This window comes from Arachis ipaensis, chromosome B3 (assembly GCF_059453495.1).
Source record: "Arachis ipaensis isolate K30076 ecotype BB chromosome B3, ASM5945349v1, whole genome shotgun sequence".
In the NCBI taxonomy this organism is placed as follows: domain Eukaryota; kingdom Viridiplantae; phylum Streptophyta; class Magnoliopsida; order Fabales; family Fabaceae; genus Arachis; species Arachis ipaensis.
Window position 1 is genome coordinate 41794908 of NC_142438.1, and position 16776 is coordinate 41811683.

At 28.5% G+C, this 16776-nt stretch overlaps 1 protein-coding gene across 1 annotated transcript; it reads right to left on the reverse strand.

Annotated features, from left to right (window-relative positions):
- Positions 1-13905: 13905 nt before the first annotated feature.
- LOC107633022 (cysteine-rich receptor-like protein kinase 44) lies at positions 13906-16536 on the reverse strand. Its single transcript, XM_088509691.1, has 8 exons — positions 16446-16536; positions 16183-16362; positions 16045-16104; positions 15696-15826; positions 15408-15621; positions 15088-15322; positions 14446-14596; positions 13906-14338 (listed from the first exon to the last, which is right to left on the reverse strand). Exons 1-8 carry the CDS (start codon positions 16483-16485, stop codon positions 14051-14053), a joined length of 1299 nt encoding a protein of 432 aa, XP_088365817.1. The 5' UTR covers positions 16486-16536; the 3' UTR covers positions 13906-14050.
- Positions 16537-16776: the final 240 nt, after the last annotated feature.

A 16776-nucleotide genomic window follows, 5' to 3' on the forward strand; every position in this document is an offset into this window, starting at 1 on the left:
TACGACTAATGCTAATTTTACAATTTTGCAGTATTAATCTAATGCCACGTGTGGAAGCTAACACTTATCGAACAAATGCAACTGTATATGTCAAGCAACTAACCATCATAACGAAAATATAAACCATATATATGACACTAATAATCAGCAGTGGCATGCATCATTAACCCAATGTCTCTAAGCAAAGACAGATAGACGTGCTGCATTAGCAAAAATCTGTGATTCGAATTGAATGCAATGCATGGTACAGTCAAAACCACCAATTAAATATTCCCTGCATCACCCTAGCTGCTAGCTTCTCCCAACAGTGTCAGCTTTTCATGTAATGTATGGTCCTCTAAGCCAACACCACGTGGTTAATGAAGCTTTTGATTCAGAACCCAACCCACCAAAGAGGGTTTTCAGATTTATAATTGGAAGGGGTCCTGCTTCCTAGTCTCTTTATGCTCAGCTATATATGCTGTGAGCAAAGCCCTAAGCATCGGAACACAGTGTTACTATGCACTTTGGGCCTCCGTGTTTTTGCACTCTCCAATTATGTTCAAATTCCATTCGGTTTGGATTATTAGTAATTATTTTTATGCTTGTCCAGGTGTTCAGACTTCAGATCATATTACTAAAACTTTGACTATACCAAGTCTAATCCATCAACAAAGATTTTATGAAAAAAAAATTTAGAAACTTTTAGTTGAGGTTGAGGGAACAAATTATTTATAATAATAACCAATCTTACGTTGGTTAATTAAGTTAATGAATTTATTTTACAATGTAGTATTAATGTATTATGGTTGCATTGATGCGAAGATATTTTATATGGTTATTTAGTTGTATGGTCGTATCATCATATTAATAAAAAAAATGTTTAAAAAGGCCCTAAATATATTCTTTTGAGGAGTTAAAAGTAGTGGAACGTTTTCTCTATAAAGATAGGAATAATAACTAGCCAAAGAATTTTAAGTAGGTAAGGTAATTTAGTTGTATTCATTGTTTCTTCTTTCTGTTTTTAACTCTTTATTAGCGTTTTGTACGAATAATGATATATGTGAAAGCAAAAATATTCTTTGTACTCCCTAGTCAAAATTTTTGAATTGGACATTTTAATACTCCACAAATTTTGTTAATCTTCAAAATTTTTCGAGACAAATTGATATCTTTTTAAGAGCGAGTAAATTACCTTATAATGATATTTTTTAGGATTTAATTATCTTATTATAATAAAATTCGTTAGAGATTTATTTGTTGTATATATTAAAATTTTAATTTTAAACATGACAAAGTAGCTGCTCAAACAAGCGAGAGTTATTGTTTAGGACTTCTAGTGTAATAAAAATGTATTTGAAAGTAAAGTATTTGATAAATTATTTGGAGATGAAATTATAAGTTGTAAATCTTTTATGTTGATGAAGTTGAATTGATGCGAATTAATGAGGTTTGGTGAAATTTCTGACTGAAGAGATGTGATGTATCAACGTTTCTTACTGCATATCCGAGGTACCATAGTTAATGTCTCCATTCCCATAACCATAACCCTCTCTTATGCTCCCCACTACCCATATCACTTTCACTAATATTATCATCACCAATTCCTTTTGCTTCTCCTCTCTTCTCTCTCTCTCTCTCTAATATCTTCTCTGGTCCCTTTTCTCCAATAATCTCTTGTGGGTCTTTCATTCTATTTCAATTTCATAATTAAGTCCACATATAGTTTTCTAGAATTGTTCTTGTTTCTTGAAGTGTTATCCAATGAGATTGCCCAAGCTAATAATAGTTCTTATGTGCCTTTTGTTATTCATGGCTTGCATTGGGTCTAACATTACTACTATGGCAAGGAAAACTTTTCTTGGCAATAAAAACGTGCTTCATCATGGTTCAAAGAAGAAGAAGACAATTATAATTAGTGAGTGCAACGCCAAGAAGAAGGGACATCATCATCGATTGTCTAATTGTTCAGAGAAGAACACAACAACAACCTTAGATGGCAAAAGAGTTGTTCCCACAGGTCCAAATCCATTGCACAACAGGTAGTTATTAGAAGAAGTGTGTGTATGTGCAGAGGATTCATACTCTCCCTTTGTTATATAACAACGAGTAGTGTTTCTTCGCTTTGTTTTTTAGATACAATCTAAATGGATGTATATAAAAAATAGTGAATAAACACTTACTATGAAACACATGGATTATGTCTTGCACAACGAAGCAAAAACTAATTAAGAAGACGCACATAATGTATGTAATTTATGTCTGTGTTTTAATGTATTTTTTGGAAGTTGTACAATTTTCTTCTAAATTACTTCCTCAGTTCAAATTTTGTTCCTTAGTTCCCTTAATTAGTCTTTTTTTTTTTCTTTTCTAATTTTTCCTCCTTCATGCTTATTATATATGTATTATCTTGTACATGAGATTGTCATTAAACGAAAGTAGCTTCTTCCAATCCAAGGCATTGTTGGTACTGGCATTTTACGATATTACCTTAATAAAACAACATATATAGATTAGTTTTAAGTGTTTTGCTAATTAGTATAAGAAAGCAATCTTATATGGCCAATAAAATTTATTATTTTAGTTAATACTTGACTAATAAAAATATTTTTATATTAAATTTTAAATTTTAAACTATAATTTTTAAATTCTAATAGTATAAAAATAAATTATTGATCTAAAATATTAGTCTCTCAAGTCTCAACATTTCTCTTAGTATAATAAGGATACTTATTAATATAAGTAAGGTTAATAAACTGATAATTTTTTTATAGAAGAAAATTTCTTTTTAATTAAAGTTATTCAAGAATTGAAAATATTCAATGAAAATTTTTAATAAGTTTTTCTTTAGAAGATATACTCGTTAACAAATTTCCACTTCTAATTAATAATTATAACACAAGATAGTTTGTATAGCATATCAAGTAATTATATTATATATAAATTATACATATCGTTAGTTTGAGATAATTATTAATCAAATATTTCTAATAACATCATTACATTACATGAATAATTATATTAATAATATTGTAAAAAGAATATATATTGATGTTATTTTGACAAGGGAGATATATAAAGTCTTATCATATTTTATTAAGATATTTTGAAAAAAAAAAAATAGGAGGCTAAGGTTTGTAGACGAAAATGAAAGGAGGACATAAATTTATCAGTTTGACAAAATATATTTAGTGTAAAATTTTATGAAAAATAAAAGTAAATAAATACTAAAAATGCTACAATTAATTATAAGTTAATGTTTATATATAAACCTTCCCTTCTGTTTGTTCCTCCCAAATACTCTATCACGGAATGTCTTAAAATTAAAGTAATGTGTGGGAACTATTTCTATATATATATATTTTGTATTTGGTCTGGTGAGATAAAAAATAACTTTAGATTTAGACTATTTTAAACGTTTAAATTCTTTAATATAAATATTTTTATTTTCAAATGTATTTAATATCTTTAATTTCACTTGATTATTTATTTATTTTTAATTTTTTTAAATTGTTAAACATTTTAACAAAGTTTAGGTTAGACTAGATTTAACAACAAATCAAACTTAGTACTCAATAAATAATCTATACTAGGTTACATACCAGACTTAGATTAGTAAACTTTATTGCAGAGTTGGATTGTTATATAGGTAAAACATGACCTAATCTAAGCTGTTTTCATCTTTAACTATGGATAAGACTTGAAGTTGACTTTGGCCTAGATCAATCAAAATGTTGGTTTTATTTATTTATTTATTTATTTCTTCTTAATGGAGCAAAGAAAACTTATTATTTTTAATTTTTCAAAAGAAATGGGTAGACAAAAATAAAAGATAAATTAAATAAAGAGCATAAAATAAAAAATAAAACTAATAAACTAGGAGCATGAAATTGTTTTAACATTATAAATAAAATTCAATTTATAATATTACAAAAAGACTAAACTAAATAAAAAAATATTAAATTAATTTATGAAGTTACATTTTAAAAGACGAAATTGAAGAGTTTGGTAATGAGTATATTAAGCTATAGAGAAGGCAATAATGATGTTAGTAACATTTTGGTACATGTTTGGGGGGTGGATTGATTTGGTTAAAAAGAGAAAGAAAGTGGTTGTGATCCGAATCCACGACCTGTGTATCGGCAATGAATTAACGGCATTAAATGTGTGTGTCGGGGAAAAATTGAATGTGATGCCTGTGGCATATCTGCCATGCAGTATTAAATTCGAAAGCCAAGGGTTAAAACTCTACTCCTCTTCTCTTTTTGCTTTTTTGTGTTTTGTATCCCTCCAAAACCTACTTTTTTTCACTTAACCAATCGCGCTTTTCCATTCTTGTTTCTAGTCTCCTTCTAACAGTAACACCAGTAGTGTACATCTCGAGGTTAAGTCAACATACATGCATACATACATACATACCTCATGCCATGCCATGTATCTGTCTGTCATGTTTTGTATGCTCCCACTTATCTTCGGTTTTGTTTGGGAGTTTAAATTTGGAGGGAAAAAGAAATGGAGGGAGATAGAGGCTAATAAAATAAGAGTTGTTGACTAGTATATACAGCAGAGACTAGTAATTAGCCAGGTTATCAACTTGAACGGATAGAATTAAAAATTCAAAAGTATAAAAATTTAATAAAAATTATATATATATATATATATATATATATATATATATATATATTATATAATTAGATATAATAAAATAATATATTTATATATTTTATTATTTTAAATTAGTTAATTACTAAAACTTCAGACTAATTAATCAATTATTTAATTAGTTTTTTTGGCTGTTTGACTAGTTTACTATTTACTAAATTTTATTCTAAATCGAACCAGTTAATAAAAATTCTTGATTAATTCGGTCGAATTAACTAATTTAATTTGATAAAAAATGATAATTAGAACATATTCCAAAGGACTTAAATACGAATTATTCTATTATTATTGGCTCTTTTAATAAATGATCTCGGTAAATCTATAAATATTTGTTGAGTTTAAAAATATGTTCTTATTTTAGTAGAATGATTCATATTGAATTTACCTAAATTTTTCTATACAAAGAAATAAATAAAATAAAAAGAAAAAAAAGAAAAATACTTTGAGAGATGATATTTTGTTTAGCATATTAGGGTAAAATATCATTTATGTTCTAAATGTTTGACGCAAGTACAATGTTGTCCCTAATATTTTTTTTTAATCTTATTTGTGATCCAAATATTTTAAAAATAATTCAGTGTTATCGCCCTGTTAATTAAAAATTACTAATGAAGTTGGTGACATATATAATAAAGATTAAAGAGTAATTATCTAAATTATTTTTAAAGGTTTAAAATTGGACACTTTAATTTTTTAAAATTTAAAATATAGTCTCTTTTTGTTAGTATGTTTTTGTTGAATTTGGATTCTCAAAATTTTAAATTTGTACTTTAGAGGGTAAAATGTGATCTTCTACCTTTGAATGGTTTCTCTCTCATATTTATTCTTGGTCCCACCTATAAAATAAATGGTGAGAGATCACATTTTACTCTCTAAAGTGCAATTCAAACTTTAGAGAATCCAAAACTGTTTCTGTTAGTCCCAATATTAAGTTACACATGTGGTCGTTAAATATTTACGTGTGCAATTTGAACAAATCAATCCTTAAAGTGAAGTATAAAATAGTTTTTGAATAGTCTAAAAAATCTCAAAATAGTCTATAAAAAATTTAATCTTTTCGAATTAGTTATATATAATTATTTTTAAATTAATAAATTTTAATTGCTAAAATTTTTGGTCTATTTATTTTAAATTTGATTATTTATATAAAAATATTTCTATGTATTTTCAAAATAAATTATAAATTAATTTTGAAAAGACACCATTTTTGAAAAAAATTAAAATAAATGGACTCATACTTATTTTTTATCATACAAGATATTAATTTAATTTAATTCAATTTATAGGTGTCATATCCTATGGTCATTTTTTAGTGATGAAAAAGAGAAAAAAATAGTGTTATTTGAAAAGATAGGAGAACTTTCATTCAACATAAAATTTTTCATATAAGCAATTGAAAATATTTGTACAAATACTTATAAAAGTAACATTTTGAAACTGACATGCAATGAGAACCAATATAAACGAATTACAAAATTTTAATATAAAGCTCCTAATATATACTTTGCAACACTTGAAGAAATGTCTTGACAAGTTTAAGTATTTTATTGATATTCTTAAAAAATTTTGAAATTTATTAATTGTAATGTTGTATAAAATAGGCTTATAGTTAAAGCTATTTATACCATCACAGCTAGCAATTATGTCAAAAAAATATATTTTTTCACTTAAAAATATTTTTTTTTAAATTTATTTGGTGTCATTATCTTGAAATTACTACGTATATAAATAATAACCTTTATAATGCAATGACTTCTTAGATTTAGTTGTTATTATTATGATTAATAAATAAAATTATTTTTTAGTATATATTTTATTATTTTTATATTCTTTATTTATTATATTTTTTATTAATATTTTATTATCTTGATTAATAAAAAATATTATAAGTGAACTTTTGAAAAATATTAAAAACGAAGAAATTATTTTTGGAATTTTAAATTTTTTTCAGGACCGTTTTAAAATTTTTAAATTTTTTGGGACTGTTATATACTTAAAATTGATTTGTCTAGCTCGTGCATGTGGATATATAACGACTATGTGTGTGATATTTTACATCAACCGTTAACGTTATTGACTAATAAAAAAAAATTATATTGTCTAACAAAAATAAATATTAAAAATTATTTTATATATTTTAAAATATGAGAAACTAAAATATTCAATTTTAAAAATTTCAAAAGACTAATTTAAATAATTATCCTACATTAAATGTTGGATGTTTCGTGTGACAAAGTTCTATATATTACTATAATATATACCATTAAAAAAATAATATAATTAAAAATAGAAAAATAAATAAATTAACTTATAAAAGATTTATAATATGATAATACTTTTTTTACTCACATCATGTTTCTATATCTGTATAAAACCATATTTTTCTCTATTAAATTGCAAAAATTTTAGAAAGGATGAAATTGAGTCACTTTTAAAATATTAGGAATACAAAAAATATAATCAATGATCATACTATGATAAAGAATGCTTTTCGATGAAGAGTTAAGAATTCTTTTTATAATAAAAAAATAAAAAAACATCTGCAATGTATATTTTTTTAAAAATATTTAATTATAATCATCACCTTTCATCTCATTTTATTTTTCATCTAACTTCATTTTTTACTAAAAAAATTTTAATAGGAATAAACTATTTAGATATAAAAAAATACCATTTATATATAAAAATTAATTATCAAAATTAATTATTATATATTTATATATAAATATATATATTATTTAATTTTTTAATATGTATTTTATATTCTAATATATATTTTATAATAATAACTGATTTTAGACTCATTTTAGTATATACCGGATACGATTGTTCTGATACATCCCCAAACTCATTTAGAATCGCCTTATGTTATTTAGTAACAAAGGATAGGATTAGAAAATGCTTTACCTTTCAAACCCTTTTGTAAACCTAATTATTTCAGTTGCCCGAACTGATTTTTATACTTCCAAACAATCAAACCTGAGGAAAGAAACTCATTTCTTCCCTCTATATCTTTCTTTCTCCTAAGTACCTTCTTTTTTTTTTCTCCATCCAACCTTACAAAGAAAGCATTCGGTAATTCACTTCACAATAATACATGTTATCACTTATTATAACATAGGGTCTAGTCAAAGCGGCTGATAATCTAGTTCATTAACAGCTTGAGAGGGGAGGGTGATTTTGTTAAGAGAAAAGAAGAATGTTCAAAAATACATATTATTCTAGTACTAAACAATGAAGTGTAAAAATATAAATACTGGATAATTCTATGATAAAAAAAAAAAATTGTGTAAAGAAAGAAAATAAAAAAAAATGTATAACTTTATTTTAAAAAATTAATAAAAATAAAATAGTGCATTCACCTAGACAAAAATTTAACTATCTAAGAGTAAATTTTTATTTCTTTATCATTTTTTCTCTTCACCATAATATGTACCGTAAATACTAACTTCAATTAATCTACGGTGTAAAAGTTAGAGTGTTAGAGATAAAATTACACTAAACTTATGAACAGTAATGGAGGAGTAAATGTAACCTGAGTATCGAGTGATGGATCGATCTGGGAACAATTAATTGAGCTATCAGTTAGATTAGTTGTAAAGTTAGTTAGTTAGTTGATTTGACTAATAAGCAAGTTAGTTAGAAAAACAGAAATAGAAAGCTGGCAGATAGAGGCGGTTAGCAAGTTTGTTATTCAATTTGCTTAGTTCAGCGAGATTGTATATATAGTTAACAAGTGAGCTTAGTCCATTGAATAGTTCATTGATCAATGAGAAACCAATATTCATTTCTCAACCATTTCCCTCTCTGTTCTTTCCTTTCACCTTGAGTTTTCTCTCTTCTATCTCCTTAGAGCTTACGACCCTTCAGTAATGTACCAATTAGTTTGAGATTTTGGATTTAGTAAAATCTTTTTCCATTCATATTGAAACCCAATTAGGAAGAAACAATCACCATTAGCAGTTTGACACATTTTCGTAGTGATTTTTCATTTCTCAAGCCTATATATAGAAAAGGAATTACTTATCACCAACATACTGCCATTACTTAATAGGCTGTGTCTCTGGTGATCTCGTCTGTGGTACGGTGGCTGGCGGTGACTATGGGTTGACTGTCCAATGAGATGCTCACAAATGGCTTTCTCATTAGTAGCATTGACCTCTCCTTAAGATATTAAACACAGTTAATTTTTGTTCTTTTACCTCCACCGAAGGAGTTGCTGGCCAGTGCTGAAAAGGGGCGAATTGTGCAGACGATGTCATTGGAGCAAATCTACTCAAAGTGGGTTGGTTATGTGTCGATTGTTGTCAGCTGATTTCGGTATCTATGGCCGAAGGTGGAAGCTGATTGTGAGGTCAATGGGATGGTTATTGGTGAAGTAAGGGAAGACGGTGACATTTGTGCATGTGTGAAGGGTGATGCACAGCATCATGTGTTGTAGGACTGGGATGTTGGAGTTATTCCGGTTTGTTCGAGAATCCGAAGCAGAAGGATGTGTTCTTTTCAAGATTTGGATTTTCAGGATTTATCCTTTGTAGATTTCAGCTATGCTTGTCTAAAAAAATGTGTTCTTTCAAGAGCAAACCTTCAGTGTGCAAAGTTTCGGGTAAGTATGATTCTGACTGGACTTATAATACTTGCATGTCAATTCAACAAGTCTGGCAAAATTACACAAGATTGGGATGAATTTAGTATGGGTTGTTTCTTTAATTTGTGTATATTTTAAAATCCAACTTTATGATCATCTAAAAAATATACATCTTTTTAGTGTAATTTATTTGCAAATGATCAATGTTACTTATTAATGCAGACTTTGCTAATATGAAAAGAACACATTTTCCAAGATTATGTTTCAGAATTTGTCAAGTTTTATGCTTGTGAGCTTGTCTTGTATTAGTTAGGTGCGGCGTGCGGGATTGTAAAATTGGCTGGTACTAACCACATTGTGCATGTTATCTTGATACTTATCTATTATTCAATGTAATAGGATGTTTATGCCGAGTCTTCCATCTTTCACATACAATGCAACTTTGCGGGAGTAAATCATTGAGGAATTTTGTTTGTTTATATATTGTATGCATTTTTCAGCCTCTTAGTTATTTAATCTTGCTTAGGGAAGATGTGAATTGACTGGGGCAAATCTTCGCGGTGCTTTATTGGCTGGTGCATGCCTTCTGGGTGCAAATTTACAAGGTTTGTTATTATATTTATGTGCTTTTTGTCCGTTTTGAATTTTTGATACAGCGGATCTATATCTTTTACAGCTAAATGCTGGAGTATCACTTGATAGTTCCATCATGTGTGTATTTTTGCCTCAACATTGTTCTAAAAATTTATTGTTCTTCGAGAATTGATATTTTAAAAGTTTATGTAGGTGTTTTGTTTTATCTTTTTCTTTAGGTTTGAAGTGGATTGTGTAGCTTCTATTTTATTTTTAAGTTTTGTAATTGTGTGAGGGTGTCAGAACATGAAGAAATAATTAAGAAAATGAAAGACGATTGTGAATATATTTGGAAATTTTTTTTCTTTGCCTGTTCTTTGTATACAGTCATTAGTGATAAAATCATCAATATACATTTAGATTTTTTGGATCGTAAATCTGATATATTTATGAATTTTCTCTCTTTTAATTTTTATATTTCGATATAAATATTCTGAATATTTTTGTATTTATTTAAAAAATTAATCTATGTTTGATTATTTATATATTTTATTGAAATATAATTATTTATGAAATCAAATTTTAATAGTGATATATATGAAATTAGTAAATATCTATAATTAAGAAATAAGTAACAGCAACCGATTATGTGACCGATTTTAGATTTTCAGATTAGGCATCAGCGACCGATTTAGCGACCAATTTCATCAACGACTGATTTTAGCGACCAAAAGGTGGATCGCTATTTAGCGACTGATTACCTCAGTGACCAATTTAGCGACCAAAATATTGGTCGCTATTTAGCGACCGATATTGTTTGGTGAGGGTTTGGTGGCCTTGGTTAAAAATCGGTCGCTAAAATCAGTCGTTGTTTCAAATTTAGAGACCAAGGTTTTAGCGACTACCAAAATCGGTCGCTAAATTGGTCACTATACTGATAATTTCTTGTAGTGACATGTGCATCTAAGAAGAGTTCTACAGACATATTTGTTGAATTGAAGGTAAAAAAATAAATATCTATAGAAAGTTCAACATAAGAAAATAGTGTGTTTTACAGAAAAGACCATGAACTATGTTTTTATTATGTAGACGCGCTTTACAAACAAACATGCTGTTGAGTTGGATATTGCATCAAAGGAGAAAATGAAGTTTATAGAATTGTACATTACAGAACTTCTTGCTAAGAAATCTGTCCAAACTCCTAACAAGGGATATGGTAATTGTTGTTTATTTTTATTTAGTTTTAAAATTATCTTAGCATATTAATGTACCTTTTTTTCTCTAAATTACTATCTAATGATTTGGGAGTTCTCAGTTTCTTCTGAATAGACTTAGATTGTTGTATGCATGTTAATATTTTCAGTGTTAGTTGAATATTCAGACGAAATAGTTAATGACAGTCTAGATAGGGTAGAGACTGATTCAAAAGACAATTTAGATGATATATCATTTGTTAGAATTGACATCTCCATATAATTTGATCTCAATAAGGTTCCAGAAAACAATAAAACTTTAAATGGCCAACAAAGACAAGATGATGTGCATGTTACAAATAGGGACTTCAATTTAAACAAAATGCAATAGTTTAGAGATAACATATAGATCTTCTATCATGTGAAGCCAGTAAATTCTTGACAGAGTATTTTTGGTTAGGCCAATACGATTTTGAAAAAAAATTTGGACCTTTTATTTTAAGACTTAGGTTGATTCCCTTAATTTAATAGCTTGGGTCACAGTATTACATATTTGTCTACTTTAAAAATTTCCTAATATAAGTTTAGTAAGGTATAACTTCAAAAAAGTTTAAATTTAATTTATGCTCGATGAAAATTTGTTTTAATTTTATGAACTCAGACTTATTATTATCTTTTAGATTTATTCTAAAGATCTTATAGTAAATGAGGAAATCTAATTAGTAAATTTGTTCACATGATTAAACAAATATAACTTTTAATTGATTATTTTTTTTTGCGTAAAATAAATCCAAAAATAGTGTCACAGTTTAAGTAAAAGTGATTCAAATATATTTCTCAAAATTTTTTTTAGAATATATAAAAAATTAAATATGGGCAAACTCAATTTATTTACTAATAAAAACTTCTAAGTTTACGAAAGGCAACATTTTCTTATTACAATATTGAAGAAAGTAGTGAGAACTTAAGTAGATTATATCCCTGTTGATTTTTTAAAAAGAGACAATATCCAAATATGTATGTGAGGATTTAAATTCATTTTGCAGCAGTTAGGATGAAATTGCCGCTAATAGTAAAACATAACACGACTTCTACTTTTTCCGTCCCACTAACCGCCGCAATATATCAATTTTGTGGAAGTTACACCATGCCAAACTAATTGTAGAACCGCTCCTTTTCACTGCATCAACTGCTACCATTATTTATTTTGCGGCTAATTTTTTAACCATCACTATCTACTGAATTTGTTGTAGTGTATATAAATATAGGGTAAAATATATTTTTTATCTTTGAAGTTTGTTAAAAGTTTTAAAAATATCCTTAAGTTTTATTTTGTTTCAATTTTATCTTAAAAATTTTTTATTTTTCTCAAATTTATCCCTAATGGCTAATTTTTCAAAAAAATTATGACCAATTCAACAATAATTTTACAAGAATAACTTTCAACGCAAACAAATCAAATATAGTTATCATGCATTATTATTGGATTTGTTTTAAACTTTTTGAAAATTTAGTTGTTAGGAGTATATTTGATTCAAATCAAAATTTTATAGAACAAAATTAAAACAAAATAAAACTTAAGGATATTTTTAAAATTTTTGATAAATTTTAGAAAAAAAAAATATACTTTACTCATAAATATATTTATACATATATTATTGTTTAATTTATTTTTAATATATTTTTTATTTTAATATTTATTTTATACAAATAATTATTTTGGTCACTGAGATTTTGTATACACGTAATTGTACACAATATTCAACAGAAAGTTGAATTAATTCACTATATATATTATATACACCAAATGAAGCAAATGTAATCCATATAGTGTAAGTATTATAGTACCCTAAACTAAAACTCCTGCGGTCCTTCCCCCTTAAATTCCTTCTTCAAGACCATGTCCTCTTATATGAGTTTAAATTGAACATAGTCATTATCTCCGACATGTCTCAATAGTGAGAGGAATTGTATGTTTATTAAATATATTGGTTGTTATAGTGTCTAAAATATAGTGTTTAACTTATTAAAAGAAATTAAAAATTAATATTTAATTTAAAAATATAAATTAAATAATATTTAAATATTTAAAATTTGTAATAAAAAAAAAAGTTAAAAAAACTAGACAATAAATAATAGACACTGTAGAATTAGTTAAATATATTTAACAAATATTCTAACTAGGGGTGTGCATGGCCCGGTCCGGTCCGAAGACCCGGCCCGGTTCCGAACACTTTAGGGACTAATTTGGTGTGATTTCATCGGGTCTAGGGCCGGGTATGGGTCTCAAAAATAGACCCGGTCATAATTTCGGGTCGAGTCCGGGCCATAGCTCGGGTCACCCGAAATCGGCCCGGTGGCCCGGTCATCATATATAATTAATATTTTGTGTTATTAGTGATGGATGATGGCTATTATTATGTGAAATTTAAGTGTTGTAAACCTTAATATTTTGTGTTATTAGTCATTATATATAAGACTATAAGTTAATATTTTATGTTTAAAATGCATAAGACTTTAGACTAATGCATAATCTTGTGTTATTTATATTGATTTAAATATTTAGTGTTATTAGGCAATATTAGTATTGATTATGGTTATGCTTTAATTTTAGAGAAGAGTTGGTTCTTAGTATATATTTCTAAGTGAATTTTACCATGTCAAATAATGATTGGAGTCTTGGAAATTTAGATATTTTTACATGCTAACTTACAAGAAAGTATCAAGGTAATATAATGTTAACGGCCCGGTTTTCACCCGGTTTTTACCCGGTATAATCGTGGCCCGAAAGTGTATAGGTTTCATCGGGTCTAGGGTCGGGTTCGGATCTAAAAAATAGGCCCGGTATATATTTCGGGTCGGGTCTGGGTCACACCAAACCCGGTTTCACCCGACCCATGCACACCCCTAATTCTAACCATAACTATATCCATCATAAGACTACTCATAAGTGATATTGATTGTTTTTAATACATGTATTATTTATGAATATACAAGAATTTGTTCTGAATATAGATCCGTTTAAGCAATCCTTCTGGTTACTACATAAGACTACTCATGGGAGATGTGAAAGCATGGATATTACTTCTGGGGAAGGGGTTTGAAAATCAGTTTTGCGCCTTCGATCAAGAAACGCAGGCCTCATTGGTGTTGTGACCATGTCAATTTTGAATGTCAAGAGTGCCACGATCTCTGACATCGGAGGTCTTAGATTTGCAAGTGGCTGGAGGCAGAGGAATGCCACGTGGAATGCTTGCATAACATCTTTCTCCACGAACCCCTCTTCTTTCAGCTTTGGATCTACAAGCTCCATAATCTTTGAGTTCTCATAAAGTTTCCATGCCTATTTCATCAACATAAAAAAGATGAGTCTAGTTCATTAAATAAGAATCTAACTAGCTTATGTTTCTCTAAATTATTGAGATTTAATAGAGAGTTGAGAAACTTTACATATTCAGGGAGGTACTGCATTTCCAATGACAAAGTGAGATCTGTGTTTTTTCTACAACAAATAATTTCGAGCAACAGAACTCCAAAACTATAGATATCCGCCTTTTCTGATAATTCTCCTCTTAAAGCGTATTCAGGTGCTGTATAACCCCTTTTTCAAGAAATTAAAAGAACATACAGGAAATTATGCTATTTGAAACACTGTATACTTAGGTTCATTTACTTCTTAAAATGAATAATTGCATACTAACTTACCAACTTGGAGACATTTCTAACTAAGGCTAACTAACTTTAGCAATAGTGTGGTTACTTGGGATATGTAATAAATGACGATAAGTAACATAAACTGCACCCAAGACCTTAGTCTAATGGTGAAAATCTTTGCTTTACAATATGTGTTGCGTACTCAGGTTTGAGACTTGATTAGGGTCAATAGTGGATGAGAACTCTTAATATTTTGTGTATAATTGTGTGTGTGTAGTATAGATGTGTGTTGTAATATTATAATACCCAAAATTAGAGGCTATCCAATTTATGACCCCAAAAGAAACATGAATAGAAAACTTAAATATAACACGAGTAACATGGTGAATATGCAGCTAGCATACATAGTAATTTAAAATATTTAATAATTGGACTTACAATGTTCCAGCGAATTGTGTGCTAAGATAAGCTTGGTCTTCAGGGAAGAATCTGGCAAGGCCAAAGTCTCCAATCTTGGGATGAAACTTATCATCAAGAAGAATGTTGCTTGCTTTGATGTCTCGGTGAACAATTCTTAGATGTGAATCCTCATGAAGGTACTGCAATCCCCTTGCCACGCCTAGAACAATTTGGAACCTAGTGCTCCAATTCAGGAATCGATCAGCATTGTTCCCTGCATCAGGGGAATTTTCAAAGTTTCAATTTGCTCTGTTTAACCAGTTCTAAGCTCTTGTGGGAATTATAAAAAGAAGGGATACCATATATGAAGAAGTCCAAACTTCTGTTCTTCATGTATTCATAGACAAGTATCCTTTGTGGTCCATCTATGCAACATCCAAGAAGGCGAACGAGATTTTTGTGTTGGATACTTGTGATCAACCTCACCTCTGCCAGAAACTCTCTTTCTCCCTGCTGGGATTTGTTCAAAGATAGTTTCTTAAGAGCAATTAGTCTTCCATCCATCAACTTTCCCTACCAAAACCAAAAATGCACTTCAGGATCAGCCATACATACGTTTTGTATTAGCCTCAACTTTGTAATCATACCCGATAGACAGGCCCAAATCCACCACTTCCAAGAAGATTAGTAGGAGAAAAATTCTTGGTTGCTCTTCTTAATATCTGGTAGTCAAAGTAACTAATTGTCCTAAGGTTCCCACTCAACAACTCCATGGATCCTGGGTACACACAACAATTTTAATTTTGTCCTCCATTATAAGTACTAGTATTTTTAATAGCGTTTAAGAAAATAATTAGCTATATCTAACATTTTTTCCTCTTAATAGCGTTTAATCATATATTGTTGGGTACACACACCAATATATGATTAATAACAAATGTGAAATTAATTAAAAACGTATTAATACATACTGTGCCACGTTTCAAATTCAGTTACCTTGCTGTTGTTTAGATGAAAACATCATATCCATAACTTCTGCTGTTTCAGTAAGTTTCCCTAATTAAGAAGCCAACCCCCACAAATTAATATAAACAAATATCTTTAACATAGATTCTGTTCTCAAATTAAAACTACCTTGTTTGCCTTTAGTAGTTTTAGGAGGTGTTGTATTTTTGCTCCCTTTGATACGCTTCCAAAATACAACCAAAATTATCAACAATACGATGAACATCACTATCCCTCCAAGGAAGAACAAAGTTGTATCAGTTTTCTTAGGGGATGGCTCTTCATTAGATGCTGGAGGTGGTGGATCCACTGCGATGAAACAAATTAAAACTATCAAATTCATAGAACTTTTCATTCATTCCTGTTCAAAGCTTTGACAAAAGAATACTAACCTAAGCCGGGAAAATCATAGAAAATGTCATTTCTAGGCATATGTAGAAATTTTGAACAAGATCATCTAATGTTACTGTATAAAATGAATGTGATTTCCAAATTCCTGGATTGAGGAAAAAGAATAAAAGAAATGAAAAAATGTATAAAATGAAGAGATCAAACTAATAACCAATTTGGGATGGTCAAGTTGCTCACTCGTCCACTTAAGTAAGTGTCGAGAGATTTGAATCCGGTCTTGTACATACAATAACTCATTGACTAGCGATAAATCCTTAAATGAAGTTCAGATCTATGATAGATTAGTCTTTAGTTTACCGAGCCAAAAAATAC